General features: G+C 37.0%; 1 protein-coding gene across 16 annotated transcripts in view; it reads left to right on the forward strand.

Annotated features, from left to right (window-relative positions):
* ptprk (protein tyrosine phosphatase receptor type K) overlaps positions 1 to 22,290 on the forward strand; it is a 137,557-nt gene that overhangs the window by 66,578 nt on the left and 48,689 nt on the right. For all 16 annotated transcript variants that reach the window (XM_036147262.1, XM_036147261.1, XM_036147263.1 and 13 more), the window contains 6 exons: positions 4,554 to 4,714; positions 5,656 to 5,707; positions 5,785 to 5,843; positions 10,112 to 10,193; positions 11,547 to 11,662; positions 13,724 to 13,898. In XM_036147262.1, the coding sequence (XP_036003155.1) occupies positions 4,554 to 4,714; positions 5,656 to 5,707; positions 5,785 to 5,843; positions 10,112 to 10,193; positions 11,547 to 11,662; positions 13,724 to 13,898 (645 nt within the window). The remainder of the gene's footprint in view (positions 1 to 4,553; positions 4,715 to 5,655; positions 5,708 to 5,784; positions 5,844 to 10,111; positions 10,194 to 11,546; positions 11,663 to 13,723; positions 13,899 to 22,290) is intronic.

A 22,290-nucleotide genomic window follows, 5' to 3' on the forward strand; every position in this document is an offset into this window, starting at 1 on the left:
TTGCTACTTCTGATCTCTCTTCTCACCTTTTACCTGGTTTAGTTGTTTCGTCTGTTATCTTTTACTGTCTTACTTATGACCTTTCTGGCTAGCCTTTAAGTTTTCTCTTTTTACATTGTACTTTTGGATTTCCTGCTTACCTCTCTATCACCCGTGAAATGTCTGCACTTGTATTCTATATCAATCGCAGTTGAAAAGAAGATATTGTTGAAAAAATACATTTGTGTAAACCTATTTAAACCAGAATTTGTACATACCATTAATTCTCAAATGCACACAAATGCACATCTGCTTTTCTGCAGCCCATAGAGGAATCATTTATGTATTTAAGGAGAAGGCCACCCATATTTATGGATTATATAGCCGGAGCAAATTGCTTTGGATTGGAAAAGACCAGTTATTTGGGTCTTTTTAGGTGAAAGAATACCCTCTGCTAAAAGCTTGTGATAATTTTAATGCAGGGAAAGAAAAAGGGGAAAAAGTGCTGTTGGCAAAAAATGTTTTTCCGTATCTCTTTGATCCCTTCTGGACCTGCTGTGTTTGTGACTGCAGAGAGGACAATTACTTTAGTTTTCTGATTCAGAAATGTGTGAAAACTGCTCCCATCTGCTGAACTTGAGATGCGCGTTTGCAATAGCACATATTTAATGCATTATGGGCCATAAAAGAAAATGACACATGCAACACAGTTGGAAAAAAACGGAGGAGATTGCTGTATATGTATTCATGTGGTTATGATTGCAATAAAAAGCAAAACATTTTGGTCTTGCTGGATTTTAAATGTAAACAGTAATCATGTGGCCTTACGTCCTAAAAAGACATTTGAAGGAACATAAAATTGAAGGATTTCCAAATCTGTTCCAGTTTTCAGGCAAGTAACCAATTGCTTAGAACCATATTGAAATTGTGCTATTAGAGCATTATAACCTAACTAAATGGATATTATTCTCCATTTAAAATGATCGGCATGTTGACAAATAATTTATAAAATAAACACAATTGCATCGACAAAACATTTGTATTGTTTTTCCTAAAAATATATCCATGCCACTGTCACGTTGCTGTTGTTTTTGTGTGACACATTTAGGGCTTAAGGCTGTCAGAGCATTTTTTTTTAGGCTCATGGCTATATTGTGTCATCAAGGATCCACTTTCGACTTTGGCATTTCAAAGACATCAGCCATTTTAGAAACTGGCAGACTTAAGGTGTCAGATGTTCCTGGCATCGTGAAGTCAGCGTGGATGGCACAGATCTTGTTTGAATGCCTCTAGTTTCATGAACTGTCACTTAGACACATTTTCCTTTGCTATTTTTGTCTCAGGTTAGTTGTTGTCACTGTTGTGATTCTGTAGGTTATCGTAAGGTCTTTCACTGGAAATGGTTTTATTGTTACCGCCACTCAATAATTTTAACAGCCTGTTAATCAGTTTGCTGCAGATAATTTTCATATAGTGTAATGACTTGCTAAAGTGCCAACGGTTATATTTTGCAGAGTTGTGTGTACTCTGACATATCTGGGTCTCTAACTGATAGAAGTATTTTTAGCTGGCAGCCATCTTAATGACACCTTTCTCATGTCACCATTTTAGTATCAGTGATAAAAACTAAGCAATGAGAATGACACAGATCAGGTAGTCTACTTGTTTTTGTTTTTGGGAACCTTGGTGACAACCAGTAAGTGACTTTATTTTATGAAGGAAAAGGGAAACATCTTTCAGCTTTAATTAGTTTAATAGCAGGCATGAAAGGTAGTTCTGGCAACAACAAAAGAGAGGTGAGATCAGGTGGAGGGAGCCACCTAAATAACTATGGTGGCAATGTGCTGCTTTGTTTTGCAAGGGATGTTTTTATGTTGTCTTACACTAGATTAGCTAAACAGTAACTGGTTATCACTATTGCGCTTAAAATTATTGTACAACTTATATTGGACATAGAAAAATATAAAAAAACAGCTCTTGTTACTGTTAAGTCCTGTTTTATGGCACGTTATCTTTTTGTGTTTAATTTAATTATTACACATTTCTGTTTGAACTAAATTTAATTTTGTCCTAGTACTTTCTTCTGCCTTTCTCTATTGGTAATCTGTTGAGTACTTACTATTATCACAAGCAATGCACTTTACTCCAGAATGCCAAAGAATAGTTCAACTGCTCAGCTAAAAAAAATTTAAATATTAGAACAATATGGCCTTAATGTTCTTCTTGTGTGTTTCTTACTGCTTCTGCTGAACAAACACAGCATTATATATATATATATATATATATATATATATATATATATATATATATATATATATATATATATATATATATATATAAAATTATATATTGCTAGTGTCTCATTTAGATTGTCAGATTGAAATCAAACAGGAAAGGATCAGATTTCATCATATTTCAGAGCAGCAACATCTGCTGAAGGTTTTAGCTGATTATTAGAACATCTGGATGGGCAGGCTCTTTGTACACCCAGATTAAGTATTTTTATTTTTGCATGCCACACTGGTCAATTAGGAAGATAAAGCAATAAAGCACCCGGTGGTGTACCAGTGATGTCTAAAATACATTCACAAAAAGGTATGTGGCTGACTTATTTTTAAATGAGAGAATATAGCAAGATTCAAGACATTTCTGATAAAAGAGCAACCCACCCTCACCCCTATATTATAGAAAGGGCTTTTATGTTTCTGAGGCACTGATGTATGTAAGATAGGATAAACAGAAAATGTCTTTTTTGCACAATAAAAACTGCTGGATTTGAATCAATCCAATACAGTTTTATTTTTTAATTTTTTTTACTAATACTGTCAGGATCCTTGTTTATGTTCTGTTTATAGTTTAGTTCTGTTTGGTTCCCCTCTTAGTCTTCCTCCAGCTGTTTGATATTCTGTTAGTTGATTACTTCCCAGTACATGTAAGTTTCTGGCTTCTGATTCCTCATTGCTGGATTCTCTGTTGGTCACCCCATAATTATATCTGGTGTTTATAAGTTTTCAGTTAATTATTAAAAGAAGCATATTTATAATGACTCTGCAACGCGCCTGCCACACTTTGAGCCCGAAACTACGGCAATACTTGACAGAAGAGTTCAGCAAGATAAAGGACCCAGTGTCAGGTGGCAAAGTTCTCACTCTTTTTGAGTACCGTCATCGGAAGACGATGAAGAATGTGCTCTGCTCTGAGGGCTGCAGGGAGATAATATCAATGTTCTGGGGCTTGAAGCTGATGATCCCTTCTCCAGGAAGTGGTCTGTAGCTTTAAGTATTCAGTTAATTATTAAAAGAAACATATTCATAATGGCTCTGCGTCGCTCCTGCTGCACTATGGTGCTGAACCACAGCAATTCATGACAAATACAGATTGTGAAATCAACACACGGTGTCAACTAAGGACCGAGCCTGTCCTGGGTACATTTAATGTGATAGGTTTGTGTTATAGGTTTGGCTCAGCATACCCAGGAATATTAAAGTTATATTTAAAATGAAGGCTATCAAAGAGTGGGTTGAAAAGAATAATCTACATTGCTAAACAAGTAATATTAGCATTAAAACTAATATTTTAATTTATTTATAGTATTGGAAAAATGGATTAAAAACCAAACTTACAATGTCTGATAAGACGTTTTCGACAAATGATTTTGAAAAACAAAACTCGTATTCTATATTGACACTGTATAAAAAAGTGCTTCTCTGTCTTCATTTATTGACCAGTACTTAAGTGAATGTTAAATAGAGTTTGCACTAGCTTCCACAATCTACTTAGCAAAAAAGGTGGAATTTTATCTAAACTGAGCGAACGTCCCTGTTGTGAACTAAACATGAGGATAATGCAGTCATAATACATCATGATTACCTAATTTAACCACGTTTTATTTCAACTTGTGAAAGAGGTTCAGTGAGATTTGAATAATTCAAACTGGCCTTTAAAGGTGAGGGTCCTTAAAGCAACAAACTTTACAACTTTTCACCCCAAGTTTGTTTAAAACTTTTCTCTCAGCAGCTTAAACTCAGCATTTTGGCTTGAGTAAAACGTCCATCAGTTTTTAGGCTGTGTTGTCAGTATTTTATGGTGTCTGAATCAGACAGTTAAGGCAGAGGCAGATAGAAAATACAGTGTGACCATGGGCTAAGCCTGCTCTGACTTTCATCCTGTTTGTCCAGGATGTAAAAAAAAAAAAAATCACTCATTGGTTAAAATTACTGGTGTTTTTATGAGAAATGCTCTCAGGGTAATTCTAATGCATTATGCTGAAAATAACCTACACAAAGCAGTGGGTTGTTTCGTGTAGGTACATGTAAGACAAGCTGTGGGCATGCAGCCCACTCTTGGCAAGTACAGTCATACTAGTGACTGTCTTCACACTGGCTGCCTCCTCAGAGGGCACCATTAAGTAGTCTCTTTAGGCAGTGGATCTCAATAAGTATTATGTACACAAGCAAAAACAGCTGTCACACAAATGAGCTGACTCTTGGCTTAGTCACAAGTTTGCCTTAGTTTTTCTGGGATGTTTGTCTTCAGACTGTACTTACTTTTGCCTTGTCTGTCTCCGCACTCAGGGTCCTACGTGTATGTGGATGTGTCTCAGTATGATGCTGGGGAGAAGGCCAGGTTTCAGCTGCCTGTGATGAAAGAGAACGACACTCACTGCATTGACTTCAACTATCTTCTGACAAGCCCTGATGGCTCCAGCCCAGGAACCCTTAACATCCTTGTGAAGGTACTTAAACAAATGAAGGCTTTTGCTCGTCACAATGGTAGATGGAAACCAGGGGTTTTCCACTCAAAACTAAAATTAATTTACATCTTTTGTTTTGTAAGAAATTACCTCAATTTATCCAACAAACTTGCACTTCGTAAGTGTTCGTAAGGAGAGAAATTAACTGAATATTGTAATGGCACATGAATTGAATGAACCAAAAGACACATTTCACTTTCTGAAAATTTTTGATTTGTTAAACTGTGTTTTAGAATTTTTTAAATATTTTTTTTCCTTTTGTAATTTACTCTCATATTTGAGCTGTTCTTGAATTAATCGTATTTTATTGTAAGACAGCACAACTTATGTAATGAATGTCATAATTTGACAGTTTGGAGTGTGATTATTTCTTAAAAATTAGTATTTTTCATGCTAAGTTGATATCTAAAAGCAACAAATGCTCACACCAGACATAATTGACATTGCCTAAAATGCCAAAGGTTGTGGAGTGATAGAAATATAGAAAGAAAGTAGAGGAAAGATGAAAAAAGGCATATATTACACAATTGATATCATTGTTGCAATATTTACCAAACTTGTCTTCAAGTTTTTCTAACATTGTGCTGCCATATTTTATGGTGTAAACTGGGACTGCTCTGGAGTCCCAGTTGGGACTGCTGGGACTGGGACTGCTCACTGTGGATTTCCACAGTATGATTATCTTTATTAACAATATAATAACTTCATGAGTAACTTCACTGCATTACTCTGTGCTCCATATCAGATGGTTACCAGCATCCTAATCTAGCATTAGGATGCTGGTAACCAGCCCATGCGGAGTACAAAGCATTATTATAGGTTTATTTGGTTTATCTTACTTCTTTGTCATTGAATTTGTGAATCTGCAAGTTTTGTGCAGCTTTTGTGACTCTGTGAAACATTGTGTTTTGTAATATTTATAGGTAAACAAAGGTCCTCTGGCAAACCCGATATGGAATGTGACATCCTACACTGGTAAAGTTCCGCTTATTTAGTTGATATGACCTTATGTGATTTCATTTTCTCATGCTGACTCTAATTTTGTCATGTAGGTAAAGGCTGGCTGAAAGCTGAACTAGCCGTGTCCACCTTCTGGCCCAATGAATACCAGGTAAATTTATGAGATACAGCCAAAAGCTACGTAAAATGATTCATTTCCAGTAGTGCTAATGTGAAAACACACATCACACACAAATACAGACACATACTCATGCTGGGAGGCAGGCTGCTGATTTATTTGTGTTGACTGAGTCTCAGGAGGTGACGATTAGGCTAGGGTGTGTGTTTATGTGTACATGGATTTGCATGCATGCCAGTATCTCGCCCCATTTGTCTTTGACATAACCAACATTGTCTTGAATGTTTTTTATGCTTTATTTATGCATCTCTAATGAGCACCTGTCTTACCTGATGTGAAATGAATGTGTCAAAAGGAGAGAACATTATTGCACGACCATTGCGTTAGGCTCCTTTATACTGATTCTGTGTGTGCTTGTGTGTCTGGTGGCTGTTGTTGACACATGTGCACATGTTTTTAGGGTGTTCTGGTGCTGAATGTTCTTGCAGGCATAAATACAGATCAACTAGCACACACGGCCAGGGGACTGTATAATGCGACGATAAGGCCAAGTGCAAAGCGTCCCCCCAAATGGCCCATCTGGAGCCCCATCCCTCTGACTGTGGAGAGAGCTCACCAGCTTGAAACCCATGTGTCAACATGTTTTAATTAAACATGATCATCTTAGTTTGCTGAGGCTCATGTAACTTTTTCAGGCTTTGAAGCAGGTTATTGGCTCTGAGGTTATGAAGCTATGTTATCATGTTTGAACATGCATCTGTGTTAGCACTTCTGTTTGACTGATTTCCTCAGGGGACATACTTTCTCATGTAGACATACTGTACCCCTGCAGACAAAAATAGATGTCCACAAAAGGCACGCACGCCTACACATTGCATTTTCCCAGAGTTGTAATTATCAACATTGTCATAATTTATTTTAAGTCAACAATGAAAACCTTTTCACTCATAATCATGAAACTGTTTTAATATCAGTACTTTATTATGCCTCAGTTGCATAGTGAGTTTTTAAATTTCTATTTGTTTTGTTTTTTGATACTGAATAAAACTGATCCTACTATAAACTTGACATTAAAACCAAGATCCAAAGAAATCACACATTTCTTTGGATTTCCAGACACATGATTGTGTTTTTTGCTCAGTGCTTAGCCACATCATCTTTTTTTACTTTGTTTATTAGAAAAATGGTGAGTTGCAGATGTTTGGAATTAAGAACTTCAATTAATTTCAAAAATACCTAATTCAGTTTAAATGCAGATCCAATGATTTCATAAGAGCCCATTTAAATTATTTCAGTCCATTTCAATAGAATTTTGATTCTAATACAATACATTTTATGTCATCATTAAAGCCACCAGGTTGAATGTTGTCTATCTAAGGAAGCCCAGCTTATTGCATGGAGTCACTAATTTGGCAGCCACTGCTTATCCTGAGCAAAAATGTGGCAACTTTTGAAATCAACCACTCCCTTTTAACAAGAAGAAACCTCCTGCAGAATCTCCTGCCCCTATTTGTTGTTTCCAGCATCAGGAATATTTTTTATGTTTGACTTTTGTTAATATTAGTTTATGTATAGGGGCAGCCTGTCTCTAGATCCAAATTTACATCTACTGAGAGTCAGACTATAAAATGAGATGAAAAATATCTCCTCCTGGCAAATTTACAATATTTTTGATTCAGTGCCCGTAGACGCATACATCAAAGTGATATATGCAACCAGATGATAAGAGGATGTATGCCTTCGCCAAGCCCTACTCTGGAGTGATGATGTGTCACTCCTTTGCCTTCAGAATTTTAGAGCAGCTTTGCCTGTGTGAGAACATATAAACATGTGCTATCAATAATCTTGTTGCACAATGATGAGATCAGTTAGTTGGGAAACATTTGACACCTGGACGATCAGAGGGTACTGCTGTCCAAACCATATCTTAAGGGATCTTGTGGATGATGGTGAAATACATAATTTTATCAAATGGTAATGGAAAATAATTGACTTACAAACCTCTAAATATTAGACTAAAATAAATTGAATTGTGTGAAACATGATTTACTTTTACTTTTACTGGCAAAAGATGTGGCTTGAGGATTAGAAGAACCAAGAATCCAAAGAGTCAGATCTCAAGTTTGGAGCAATTTAAGTCAACAATGAGAATATAATTGGAGACAGTAAAAGAAATGCTAAAATTAAATAAAAATGTCTTATTAAACCATTCCTTAGTGCCAATGTCCCATCAAAAGCCCGTACAAATCAAGCAGTCAAAGATACAGGGAGATGGAGAATAAGAATGCACTCAGCATCCTCCCTGAATGTGATGATGAACTCCTGTGGGACCTGCTGTGTTCCAGGCACTTTGCCCACAAATGTTTAACCAACTAAAGTATTTTAGGTGGCAAAGTGTCTGTGAAAACCCCTGTGCTTTACTTTTCTATGCCATTTATAATTTCTAAGTTAGTTCCTCTAAAATGTTCTAAGTAAACTGCTTTGGACATGACTTTAGCCCAAAGGAGTTATTTATACTAAACATAATATCTGTCAGTGGACATAAATGTACATAGAAGAAAGAAAATTTCATCTGGCACTGTAAAAAAATAAATAAAAATAACATAAGCAATAAATGATCAGGAGAATCAAGGCGGAGAAGACATGTTAGGTAGTTGTCAAACAGGCTGAGACGACGGTATTAAAAGTCCACTGATGTCTTTCTGCTGGGCACTGCAGTGAGCTATGAGCAAAAGATGATATGTGAGAGAGAAAAGATAGATTGGAAGGGGAGGGAGGCTGAACGGGGAAGAGTGTGACAAGCCAGAGATGATAAGCTATGGGTAAACAGTTCACGGCAGATTTCCTTTTAGAGGTGATGAATGACAACAACTGCTTACCCCTTTGCTCTCTTTCTCTTTCTGCCTCTCTTTTTGATGGCTGCCTCCTTTTCTTTCCCTTTTCTTCTCTGTGCATTATAGTGCTCCACACAGAGCAAACAGTGTTGGAACACAGATGGCAAGCGAGACAAAGAAAGAAATTACAGTGAGGAAATGGCTAGAAATGGATGTTGATGGAACAATAAAGAACGGAGGGAGATGGACGGCCATTTAACAACGAGAGAGGGGTGTGGAAGAGTAATAGTGAGGATGATGAGGAGAACGCGCTTTTTCAGATACTCAGATAATAAACTGGCGGAGAATTGAAGCACTTGGAGGGAAACTTGCAAATGTAGATGTACAAACTGAGCTTTGGTTGTTTTCTTCAATGCCAGATAGGTTTCTTTCTCAGTCAAAACATATTAAAAAAAGTTTATAGAAAAATGTAGTTGATTTGCTTTTTTGTGCTTTTTGTCTAGTGTGAAGAATACCTAATGTACCTTTAAGGTGTTATAACTTTTTATAACTTGCATTGAGTTAGACTTAATGGGATTGGATCTGAGTGCAACAGTTTTATGAAAAGGAATGGGATCGCAGACATTAAACTCACGTTACAGACCAGCGACCTACAATCCATATTTTGTCCATCAATAGTTTGTGAATTTAATATTTGTACAAAAGACTTCTCAGATTTCATATTTTTGATGCCCACTTTTTTTATTTGTTTAGTTTGCTTAGTTCTATTTTCCAATTACTAAATTATGACACCATAACCCTCAGGTGACACTTTGGTTTTCAAAAGATAATTCACTTTTTCTTTGACATTAAAAAAGGTACTTTACACATACCTCAACAATTTTCAAACAGATTTGGTTAGAGGAAGCAGATGGTTTTGCAGGTATTTAGTTTCAGTTAAACTACAAATCTACTTCACTTGTTTTTTCTTGTTTAATGGCAGGACATCGAGGAATTACCTCATAGTTCAGAGATGGGCGGTTTCAGAGTTTTAGGGCCAGGGTCTTACATGCTTTGGTTTCTCTGCTTGTACAGATCTGATTAAAATAAATGGACATCATCATGCTCTGCAGGACCTGGATATGTTCAGATATTTCAGTAAGACATGTCAGAGCTGGGCGATATGTAAAGACTACATTTATTCATACAAAGCAGTGATTTGAACTATGCAACACACACATTTACATTGTTAATGAAAACAAAATCTCTTTACGCTGAATATGGAATATTTTTATTAACAGCTTTGTTCAGACTGTTTACAAGTTCTGTTTAAGTTACTATCTCAGCATTTTCATACTATGTACGTCACTGTCTGGATTACAACATGTGAAATGTGTCCTATATATATCCTACACAAATAGTGGATATACAATTACGATTACAACAACAAAGACGATGAAAGCTAAATTTGCTTCCTTTTTTTCTCAGGTTATATTTGAAGCAGAGGTTTCGGACAGCAAAGCTGGCTTCATCGCCATAGATGACATTCAGGTGCTCAGCTATCCATGCGGTGAGTCATTACCATGCCAGCAATTAGTCCTAGTTCGCTGAATAGAGGCTGATAGCTTTGGCCACTAATTAGACTGTACCTAGGATGGTTTCTGTTGCGGCTGAATGGGTAGATAAGCAGGAAGGTGACACAGAAGAGGACGGATGCAGCAAAACGAGAAAGACAAGCCGCCGAGAAATAAAAACTGAGAGAATGCAAGAAAGGAAAACAGAGAGAAAGAGCGAACGGGAGAGGGTGAAGCGGGAAATGAGACAGTATTAGGGCAATCATGGAGAGAGAAGATTCTGACCACTCAGCATTTTCTCTCCCCCTCCCCGTTTAACCCAGTAGCACACAGTTTCACAGACACACAGAGAGCAAACAGTCACTGTCTTGTCTCTGTGCTGACAGGAAAGAGATTGGAGCGACGATCCATTTTAAATTCTGGCTACGTCTTAGGTCCCCTTCTTTCCTTACTTGAGTGTTTCCTCACTGCTAGAGGCAAAAAAGAGTTGTGACGACAGTCTCACACTGTTAACCGAGAGGTCTGCTAATCTTAGACCACAGGCATGTTCCTGGAGGGTCCTCATGTTTGCAAGAAAGCCATTAGAATTTAGTTTGCTCATCTTTCTGATAGCGGCAGATATCCTTCAAGACAAGTCTGTATCCTAATGCATTTTATTGATTAAAAGTCACAAAAATAAACTGTGTCGCAGCGTTCCATTCTGGAGTTTATCCCTGAGGTCCCTGTCTCTGTTAGAGGTTGTTGATATAAACATATTGTGTGACCCGGAGCAGAAACCTTAAAAATATTAAAAAGAGGATCCTCAGGTCCTTAAAGGCAGCGGGACTACTAAATGGAAGGTGCAAGTATTTGAAAAGGAATTAGTACTTAGTCTCCACAGTGGAAGCATTCATTCTCACAGCTGCATTTCTGGACTCAGGTTTGTGTGTATGTGGGTGTGTGTGTGCGTGTGTGTGTGCACATTTGCATGAACACATGGGCGTGTGTTGGTTTTCAGTCACCATAGGAGCTACTATCTATGATTGCAATCACACCACCAGAATAAAAACATTGTCACTGAAATATATTTTCTTGGTCTAAATGGCTTATTTCATTTCACTGGATTGTCATTAAGAATTTGTTACTGTTGAAATGATGTATAGTGGTTGTGATGTTTACTTCACCTCATAGCAATTCAGTGCTTTGATTTTCTGCAACTCCAATAATACTTAATTGCAAAAAATAATGGAATATAATTTTTGGTATTTTGGTAACTCGTTTATGCTTTCAGAAGTCAAATAGAATGAAACAAAAACACACACACAAACAAATAGAAGATTAACTGTTTCTTTGACCTTGTTTCCTTTCAGATAAGTCCCCTCATTTCCTGCGTCTTGGGGACGTGGAGGTGAATGCCGGGCAAAATGCCACGTTTCAGTGTATCGCCACAGGAAGAGACACGTCAAACAATAAACTCTGGTTACAGGTAAGACCATATTCAGACACCACCATGAAAAAGAAAAGGTGTAAACAATGTTTTGATCCACATATTGTGCAAGGTATTGTTATTTGCAGTGGATCATAGATTTATCCTTGACCATACAAAAAAAAATTCAAACTTTTTGTATGCCTCTTAATCTCACTTATAATATAATATTTTAAAATAGATAGGTACCTCAGGTTATAATGTGAAACATACAATTTAGCTATTCATTGGGGGGGGGGGATCCACCTTATCCCATATGAAGAAATAACTGTTTGTGATTCCTATTAAATAAATTGAGCCATTTTTAAATAACCTTTTCAAGTTTGAAATATTAGGCAAGGAAGTCCATTTCTCTTAGGCAGTCTTCAAAATGAAAGAACAAGGCAGCATGCCTTTCAAATAAGGCAGTTATGTGTTGATTTTCATGAAGACGATAGCTACAAAAAATTAATTTTACACTTATATACAGTAAATATACGTAGAGCAATAATGAAAAAGGTAAAAACAACAGAAACCGCCACAAACAAGGCTAGATGAGGACCCTGGTTGGTTTTCCCACAGAAGAGAAGGGAAATAAACAATTTTACTATCCTATACTTTTACTAGAAGAAAACTGCAGCAATAATTTTTCCAACATGATATTATAGTAAGTAATAAAATGGGTTTTAATGAGAGTTTCTAAAGTAGGCAGTGAAGAAGCCTTTCTAATGTGCAGGGGGAGCAATATGGAAGGCTCTGCCCCTTTGAGAGTCCTCCTGGACCTAGGTACCAGCTGGCCATTAAAGAGATACTTTTTTGTCTACTTTGCTTACTTGACAGTTGAATGTGCCTTTAAGTCTTTGGTTTGAATTCAATTTAGTTTATTCATAAAACAAACAGATCCAATTGATATACATAAATATGCTGTTAGTTCAGTCCAATTCTGTAACCCAGTTATAAATTCAGCTGTATACATTCCAAATGTATTGCAGTTTTAAACACAATCAAGTACAATTTATTATGCCAGTTTGGGAAAAATAAACAAAACCCTGCTGACTGCATCAAGTCAATGTTTTTTTTTAATATTCCATTCATGAAGGAGCATGTGGTGACAGCGAGTTATTACCTTTGCAGCAATCCCTCATACCTAGTATGCATCTGGCAACAGTGGAAAGGAAAGAGTCCTTTTTAACATGAAGAAGCTTCCAGGAGGACCTGGCTCAGTGTCAATTGCCAATTGGAGGTTTTAGAAGACAGAGCAGACACATAAAAATGCAGAAGCACTGATGTAGCACTACTTTCTATATTAAAGAAAAAGCAAAAAGATAATGGCAGGGCTCATTAGTGGCACAAGGGTAGAGCTCAAGACCCATGTTCGCAAGGCCTGAGTCCTTAATGTGGCTGTCCTGGGTCAATGCCTGTGGACACTCTCCATGTGTCATTTATAGAGGGAGAGCATGAATTTATCAGCTGCAATAGCTCAGCAATTGGCCCCCTCCTGGAAGGTGTCACAGCTAAACATACACAGGTGTAGCTCCTATGGAGAGAAAAAACAACCATTACATAAAATTAATGGCAGCATTAAATGGAAATAACGCATAGTTGGAGAGTAGAAGGAGGTTGAAGAACAGAGTGTGCACCAGCAGCCGAAGCCTTTAGCAACATAAACACAATGATAGTTCAGGATAACCTAAGTCCCAGATAAAATAATATAAAAATATAATAGATAAAAGATTAAATACACATGACACGGTTTGCTCAGAGTGACTTTCTGCGGAATGATAAGTCCAATTATAAAGTACTAAAGACTCAGAGTTGAACACTAAGACACACACTCACAGCCACTGTAGGCCATACATCTAGTAGCTGACATGATTAAGAGTTTAATAGCTGTTGATTTCATTATTGCTCTATTGCAGTTATGACCTTTAAACCTGTTCTCAGTGAGTCAGAAGAGGTTGAGCGTCTGTGTGTTGGTTTGTGTTGTCCAGTACTTACTTATGACCTTGAGCAAATCAGTTAAACTGCCGCAGCCTCAGCAGCATTTGATTTATCCGTGTGTTCATTTTGTCTGTTTTCCAGAGGAGAAACGGAGAGGATATTCCTGTAGCTCAGACCAAAAACATCAACCACAGGCGGTTCGCTGCCTCCTTTCACCTCAAAGAAGTCACTAATCAGGATCAAGATTTATATCGCTGTGTCACCCAGTCAGAGCGTGGCTCCGGAGTGTCTAACTTTGCAGGTCTTATTGTAAGAGGTAAGATATTAGGAAATATTTTTGATACTTTTAGTATTGCCTTATCTGTAACTTTTATGATGTTATTTTATATTATCTTGCTTGTGAGAAACATTTAATTTATTTATATTGCAGTATTATTTCTGCAACCAAAGGCTTCCTAACCCTTGCTGCACGTTCAATGGTGTTTCTATTTGGGTATGGGAATCTCCAGGCACTTAATTACAATTCAGAAGGCAACAATGCAATTATAAATCAATTATTGGTGTAACTTTGCTCCCCCAAAAAAAATCTACCGTAGACACACAACTATGCCCTCAGTGAACCCTTTAAGTTTTAATAAATGAAATTAACCTCACATGAAAAAAATAAACTAAAGACTAAAAAAAAACATGCCACTGATTTTTCAAAAAGGTTGTGGACCTTTGTACGTTCCAAATTAACAAAGATGTTGAAAATTTCTCATTTAAACTCTAAATAAAACTAAATCCTTCTTATCGATTCACAGTTTCCCTGCTACATTTTTATAAATCTTATCTTTATTCAATCTTGTGGGATTTTTTTTAACTGCTCTTGTCTGGAAAACACAATGTACTCGCCACCATGTATTAGAAAATGCGTTGCTACAGTGACATGAGATTCAGTTGCAATAACTGTCTATACATCACATACTAGAGCTATCATTACTGATTTTAGTTACTTTGTTTTGGTGTTGCTGAGAGTTTTATAAATATCTTTGAGGTAGGATTTTATATCCAAAGAGCAACCCATAGCATGAAAACTCTGATTCCCAATGGCTCCTGATGGTTACAGGTTGCGGTAAATTTGCAGTGAAATTTGTTATTAGCTTCACCTTTTTTGACTTGATGGTTTCTGGTAAAATCAGCTGTTTTACTTCTCCCTCCAGGTGGAATGGTTCAGAGTACACCATCTACAAGCTGTTGTATATTACAATTTAAAATCGTTCAGATTCATTACACACGGAAAAGGTGCACCGGAAACACGGATCACTAGAATCTTGAGAGGATTGCCAAGCAAATTCCATTCAATAATTTTGGGGAGCTTTACAGGGAGGGGACTCATCACGAGTTACGACGCACAGATGAATCCCTCACACACTTGGTTTTTCTGACATGCTTTGTGGAGATGCTGATTTATTTATCCAGCAGTATTTGGCACTTGCCCATGCTGCCAAAGGCACCAAAAGCTGGTTCAATGATCATGGTGTTACTGTGCTTAAATGGCCAGTAAACTGGCGTCATCTGAACCCAATAGCGAATCTACAGAGTATTGTCAAGAGGAAGATGAGAAGCATCACACCCAACAATAGATGACTTGAAGAACATTATCAAAGCAACGAGGGCTTCCAGTACACCTCAGCAGTGCCATAGGCTAATTGCCTCAAGGCTACAATTCATCAATGCAGTAATACATACAAAAGGGGTCAAACAAGTATTGAGTGCATAGAAATGAACAAACGTTTTAGAAGCCTGACATTTTCGTTTAAAATACCCTTTCTATTGATCTTACGTAACGTTCACATTTTCTGAGATACTGATTTTAGCTTTTTCATTATGTGTAAACCCTAACCATCAAGACTACAAGGAGTATATTTAGTCTTGAAATATTTCATTCTCTGTGTAATGGATCTATAAAATACATGAGTTTTGCATTCTGAAACAAGTGACAAAAATATTGAACTTTTTCACTGTATTCTAGTTTTTTTAGATGTTTCTGTAAGTTTGGTTGTGAGCGTCATGACGTGTAAACTAAAGGAAGACCTCCGTCATTCATAATAACCCCTTGATGACTAAATTAATTTAAAACCTTTATTAGAAAACTGACATTGTTTTTTCTAAGCAAACAAGTGCTAAATTTAGTGGCGATAATTAATTTGAATATATTCAAAACACTACATAAAACTACATTACACTACATAAAAATGTTGGTATTTAATATGCAAATCTGTCAAAGTTGGTTTAATTGGGCATGAGTGCTTCCAGTATGATCCACAGTATGTGTAGAATATACAACAACTGGCGTTAGTGGAATACAAACAGCACATAGCTGCATTAAGATTGGCAGCACATAAAAGGCCATTTAGTGACAGTAGCCTGTAAAGAGTGAGGTTAACTCTGTTTAAAAATTATACGCGACTTAGCTGACTGATTAAACAGCTAGTCACAGCTAACTTTTCACTAATAAGCTGCTCTTAATTGTGTGGGGTCCACAATCTAAAATATAAATATGCACAGAGTTCAACAAACCAAGGGTTGCCATACACCTGAATTTCTTGGGAAATGTTCTTTGTCTCCAGTTTTTCCTTTTTACTTAATTAATTTATAGTGTTTAAATTTAAAATAACTCTGTCTTTTTTTTATAACTTTTAGAATGTCAGATTCCTTTACCAATCAAGTACAGGTCCTCTGAGTCTGACTGATTAAATGTCAGTCATTACCACAACGTTTACTAATGAGCAGAGCTCATGTGTGAGCTTATGTAGATCCATGTTTGCCAGCCTTGTGGCTGAATGTGTGTGCACACGCTCCGTCTTTGTGTGAGTTAACTCCATTGTCGTCTGTGTGCACATGTGTGGGTCGTAGGCGGGTGTGCGTGGATCGGAAACAGTGTGTGGGCTCTAGCTGTCATGTGCTTCTGACATGTGGTTAATAAGGTGTCACCAATGTGTGTTTGAGATGGGATGCTTTATTCATTCATTTTCAATGGCTTACATATTCAATTCATCTCCCAGGGAGAGACGGAGGAGCAGGGGGGAGGGAGAGGGGGTAAAGGAGAAGGAGATTTGGGGAGAATGATCTGGGAGTGACAGTTAAAGGGTGGGGGGAAACTGGAGACTCAGCGAGTAAAGAGAAGAGTGGATGGTGAAAAAAGTTAAATGTGAATAGTCCGCTCATTATCCGAAGGATATCCACATCAGAATGAAGAACAAGTCCGAATATGTAAACAGCACAGCACAGTCATGTTTATTATTCTGCATAGAGATGACAGAGGAGGAAGAAATAACAAATCAAAGCTGAAGCGAGCACCGTGAATATGAATATTAAATAATGTACCTGACATAATGGAGCTCTCATAATGTCTGGTGGTGGGGCATCAGCTGTCTGTGACGCTTGACCACATTTCTGCGGCAACTGCGGATTCCAATTCCCTCTGGAAATAAATCGATTTGTTCCTTTCTTTGATCAACAGAATCTGTCAGGGTTGGCAACGTGTTTGTGTGAAGAATAAATAAGTGGCTACTGTTTATTTATCTGGAATGTCGTTTTTGAACACATGAAAAAGAAAAGACAAGAGAGGTGAGGAATCTGCACAGCTGGAGATTGTATATCTAAACTGGAAAAAAAGGGACCAATCAACAAACTGGAAAAAAGAAGAATCAAGCTTCATTCAGGATGGAGCTGCTTTCTTGTTACAATCACAGCCACCAAAGGGGGTTTTACAGGTTTGAGGGTTATTGTTTATATTGTTAGAAAGATATCACAATAACACGATGGAGAATCCAAGTATGCATGTGGAAGGAGGGCAGTCTCATGTTTATTTATTAGAAATCAAAAATATCATATTAGGAATGAGATGGGGGATGAGAGCCAGATAGAAATCAAAGAAACAGGGAATATGTTTATTTTCTTAAAACGCAAGCATGTTGGAGATTTAAGGCTCCTGCAGGACGATGATAGTCATGAATATGGACATATTCAAGCTGAAATGGTAGAATTTTCAGAATATTCTCCTCGTTAATATTTATTATGAAATTCAGGCCAGAGAGACACTGCTCCAGAATGTGGTATTACTTGAAGAGTTGTGTACAAGATAAGAAAACGAAGAATGGGAAAACAGAGAAAGCAAAACCATAGATATATGCGAAACAATTGTGTATGTTTTGAAGATTTGACATTTGAACTACAAACCAGGGGTCATCTTTAAAGCTTAATAACTATTAATTTAGCTATGACACTATGAAGCTAATGTGGAATGGGATTGAGTTTGTAACTGTAAAAAAACACTACATTATGCATGTTTATAGGAATGATAATAGAAACATGACAGAAACACAAAAAGGGGCCTGACTGGTGCATTAATTGCACTTTATATTATGCGCAACGATGTAGCTCATCCAGTAAAGCTGTCCTTAGTTTGATCACTGGGCTTAGAAAAAAAAATTGTTTCATGCTTGATCTTGGTTTAAACAGGTTTATGCACACACTAGACATATATCTTAATAAGCAAGATTCTAAAGTTCACAAACCACATCCTGATAATGACAGTGTTCCACAATAATTTCCCGTTCCGTATTTGCCTATTGTTTCCTAATTACCAGCCCTATTCACTGTTATAATATTTAATTAAATCTTTTTGGTAACCCATTGTCCAGAATTTTGATATGAAGTAATAAAGATTACAAAGGGGGTAAAATATCTTGAGGCAAGTTTTAAACTCAAATGCTACAGATATATTTCAGCAAGAACAAAAACTGTATTGTGTTCAGTAGCCCTAAGCCTTCAGTTCCAACACAGATGGATGAATGATGGCAAGCTGCAGTCCTTCCATTACAAGTTTTATTGCAGATAAACAGCATGAAAAGTACAAGAGAGTCCGACTGTGTATTGTTGTGTGTGTATGTATACGTGTGTCACTTTACGTTTGGTCAGAGGGTAGCTCTAATAAAGCTGTGCCCTCTGGTTCCTACTGTGACAGAGTGCATCATCACGCTAGCTTATAGTGTACACACACACACACACAAACACAAGTGCAGACACACACACATCACCATGCCAGCTTGCATTACACACAACTGATGGCCTAAAAATCTCCTGCACTATTACTGTCACACAAAAGAACAAGAATGAACACATGTACACATGTAAACATTCAGCTCGATTGATTTTCATACGACCAACATCAACCTGTATACATGTGTTAACAATGTCCATTTCTTCTTTTTTCACCAATCGTACACACATAACACACTCACACACACACAAACTGTTTCTTTCTTTCTTTCTTTCTTTCTTTCTTTCTTTCTTTCTTTCTTTCTTTCTTTCTCAAATAGCAGTGACGGTTGACGCTTCAGGCATTATAGAAAGCCTACCATCACAGTTTGCTGTTGTCGCAACACTTACACAATCCTACGTTCACCTTTTTACTGGGTCGGATGTCCTCCAGCGGGTTTCCTGGTGATGTCAGCAGCAGTATGGGGAAGCTAAGCCTTATTGACAAGGTTGCTGACAATGGTCAACAAAGTCCAACGTGGCTCATGGGAGCGAGTCACAAATAATATTTTTGTGTGCCCCCATTCTTTATGTTTTTTTTTTTTTTTTGTGTATTCACATTTATGTACTGCTCACAGAAAACCAACAGTGGCATGTAGTGGAATTTTGGCCCTCTCCTCTCTGTTTTATTTACATTTAGCCAGTAGTGTTTTTTTTCCCCTTTAAATTCTCCCTTGGATGATGTTTTTTCCCTAGTCTTTTTCTTATTGTTAAATCATGAACACTGACCTTACTTTGGGCAAGTTAGGTATGCAGTGCTGTTAATATTGTCCTGGATTCTTTTGTGACATCATAGATAAGTTGTCGATGCACTCATGGGGTAGTTTTGATCAGCAAGCCCCTGCTGGAAAGTTTCACCACTCTTACGTGTTTTCTCTATTTTTGAATAATGAGTCTCACTGAGGTATGCGGAAGTCCCAAAGCCTTAGAAATAGGTTTTTAACCCTTGTGCAATATATTGCACATTTATCATTATTGCAGTTTTACTGTGTGCAATATGTTTATCACAAGGACTGGACTGCAATAAAAGTAGTCAGTTAATTAGATCTCATTTGAAAATGAGATCCTGAATATCAATGAGAATACCTGTATAAATAAAAAAATACAAGAATAAAAAAATATGTACCAGGCTTCCAGGCCCTCAATGCTTGTTATATATCCGTTGTTTTATGCAATGGTTTAGTAGGTAAAGAGCTGGTAGAGTGGTCAAGTTAAGAAACTACAACTAAGTTGTTTCAAAGCCAAACAGAAATCAACCAGAAGTAAATCTATTTCTTTATTACAGTCGGAAATTTAAAGGTATACTATGCAACCAGGGTTGATTTTCCAGCGAGGCTCCCCCCAGAGGGCGAAAGTAAAAGTGCACTGTCATAAAGATGCTCAGCTGTTCTGGTTTCTCCGTCAAGCCAGGCGCGGTTGTTTTGAGCTTAGCAGACAGGCGAATGCAACGAAAAGTCGAAAAAATGGCAGTACAAACTGACTAACACGGTGAAAGTATGAACATCAGGGTTTCCCGCAGCGCTATCTTGGCGAGGCGGCCGCCTCGCCAAACTCACACTACCGCCTCGCCAACATTCAAAAAAAAATAAAAAAAAAATAAAATAATAATAATAATAATAAATATTTATTTATTTATTTGACGTTAACACGCAGTTCTTTGTTGTTGCTTTCGCGCGTGCATATAGTGAATGGCAGGGCAAAAACATATGGAGTTCTCGCCATAAAGCAAGACCGACTCTCGCGGTCTTGCACGAGACTTCTGAACCTATGTGTGCGGGCCGTAAGCTCTTGCAATTGCAAGTACAGTATTTCCCCCACAGACCACCAGGGCGGCCGAGAAAACCTTTGTCCGACCTGAAATTACTCATTTAATCATCCAAAACGGTATGGAACACATTCATTAACTGAAAAATGTTGCATAGTATGCCTTTAACCAAGCTTATAAAAAACTGTGATTAATCACAAGTATACAAGAAGCTGACCACTGTGGCTACATCCTCATCCAGGAGGAATGAATGCTTCAAGTCAATAACTTGATGCATTCTTCTGGGTTTCCTTAGAAAACATCTTAACCAATCTGTCTGTATGATCTGATTAAAATTACTTTGTAAAGGTCTTTGAGGGGATGTGTTGTGAATAGGCACTATAAAGCTGAATAGAACTGAATCAATTCAGGATTTATTAACAAAAGGTGTGTTTGTGTTTTTACAGTGTCAGGTTTATATATTTTATCACTTATAAATATTATTTGAATACGCCATTGTATATTTACTCAGGTTGTCTTTGTACGATGTTTAAAATTGGATTGATGATCCGAAAAATGTAAGTGTAACCACAGTAAAAAAAAAAAAATATGTAAAGGGGAAATGCTTATTACAGAAAGAATAATTAAGGAAAATCAACCAAACTATATTTAATGGATAAAATGAAAAAAATGAATCTTACATATGGGTTAGGTCAGAACTGACAAGCTCATTTGAAGTTTTCCCCATGCTGTTAATTTGTGTTATTATCATTTACATTCAACCCAAAAACCTGAAAGATGATTTGAAGGTTCACACATGTGATTAATAATCTAAAACTTTATGACAACAAACCCACCATGAGATATTGTAATGATGCCACTAATGATTTGTTTTTTTTAGGTCAACTGCATATGTGACAAGGGACTGAAAAGAAAAAGAGAAAGTTTTAATTTCAAATCAGCTTTTGTTTTTTGCTCCTCTAGAGTTACTTAATGACCCAGTTAGATTATATTAGTTATTTATCATTTAGATATTTAATAGATTTTAAAGTGTCACACTTTATGCTTGCGTATTTAGCTGAACACACAAGCTAAACACAAACAAGATTCCAGCCTCTTAGAAATAAGCATCTTTCAGTTTTCACTTCATTTCTTTATCTTATCATCAAGTTGTTTACTTTATTTACATGATAGTGTTGCAAGTTGACATGTTGTTGACGTTGTTGGTTTTCTGAAGTCACTTCAACATTCATTATCTGGATTCAGCTCTATCCGCCTGCTTGTGTGTGTGTGTGTGTGTGTGTGTGTGTGTGTGTTTATCTGTGTTTGCACATGTGCTGTCAAACTTCACTATTTTATCTCTTTCTAAAAAAAAAAGAACCTCTTCCCAGCGTGAACCCCTCTGACAGCCTCATTCAGAGCACAAAAATACCAACACACGCTCACACTAAGAAAAAAAGAGGCATCAACTATGTAAAATATGACTAATATTGGAGCAAATACACATGGTTACACATAAGGTCCACATAGTTAATTTAGATAACTTTGATTTCTTTTAGAAAAATATCTTTAAAGTAGGACCATTTCCCATCCTCTTACAGAAAGTAATGTTTCCTGTGTGAGGATGTGTGTCTGAGATAAATCTCTGTGATTTAATGTTTACTTGACAGGTCACAGCTCATGCGCAGGTGGCATGATTTATGCATGCACTGATGTATGTATGCCTGTATGACTGTGTGTCATGTAGATTAATCTGTCAGTCACACAGGTGTCACAAGTTGCGCTGATCAGATCACCACAGTTATTTTTAAATATACATAAACACAATTCATTAACTGCGAAAAGTAATATCCATTTGCATTATGTGTAATATTTACAA

The sequence above is a fragment of the Fundulus heteroclitus genome, chromosome 15 (genome assembly GCF_011125445.2).
Source record: "Fundulus heteroclitus isolate FHET01 chromosome 15, MU-UCD_Fhet_4.1, whole genome shotgun sequence".
Classification (NCBI taxonomy): Eukaryota; Metazoa; Chordata; class Actinopteri; order Cyprinodontiformes; family Fundulidae; genus Fundulus; species Fundulus heteroclitus.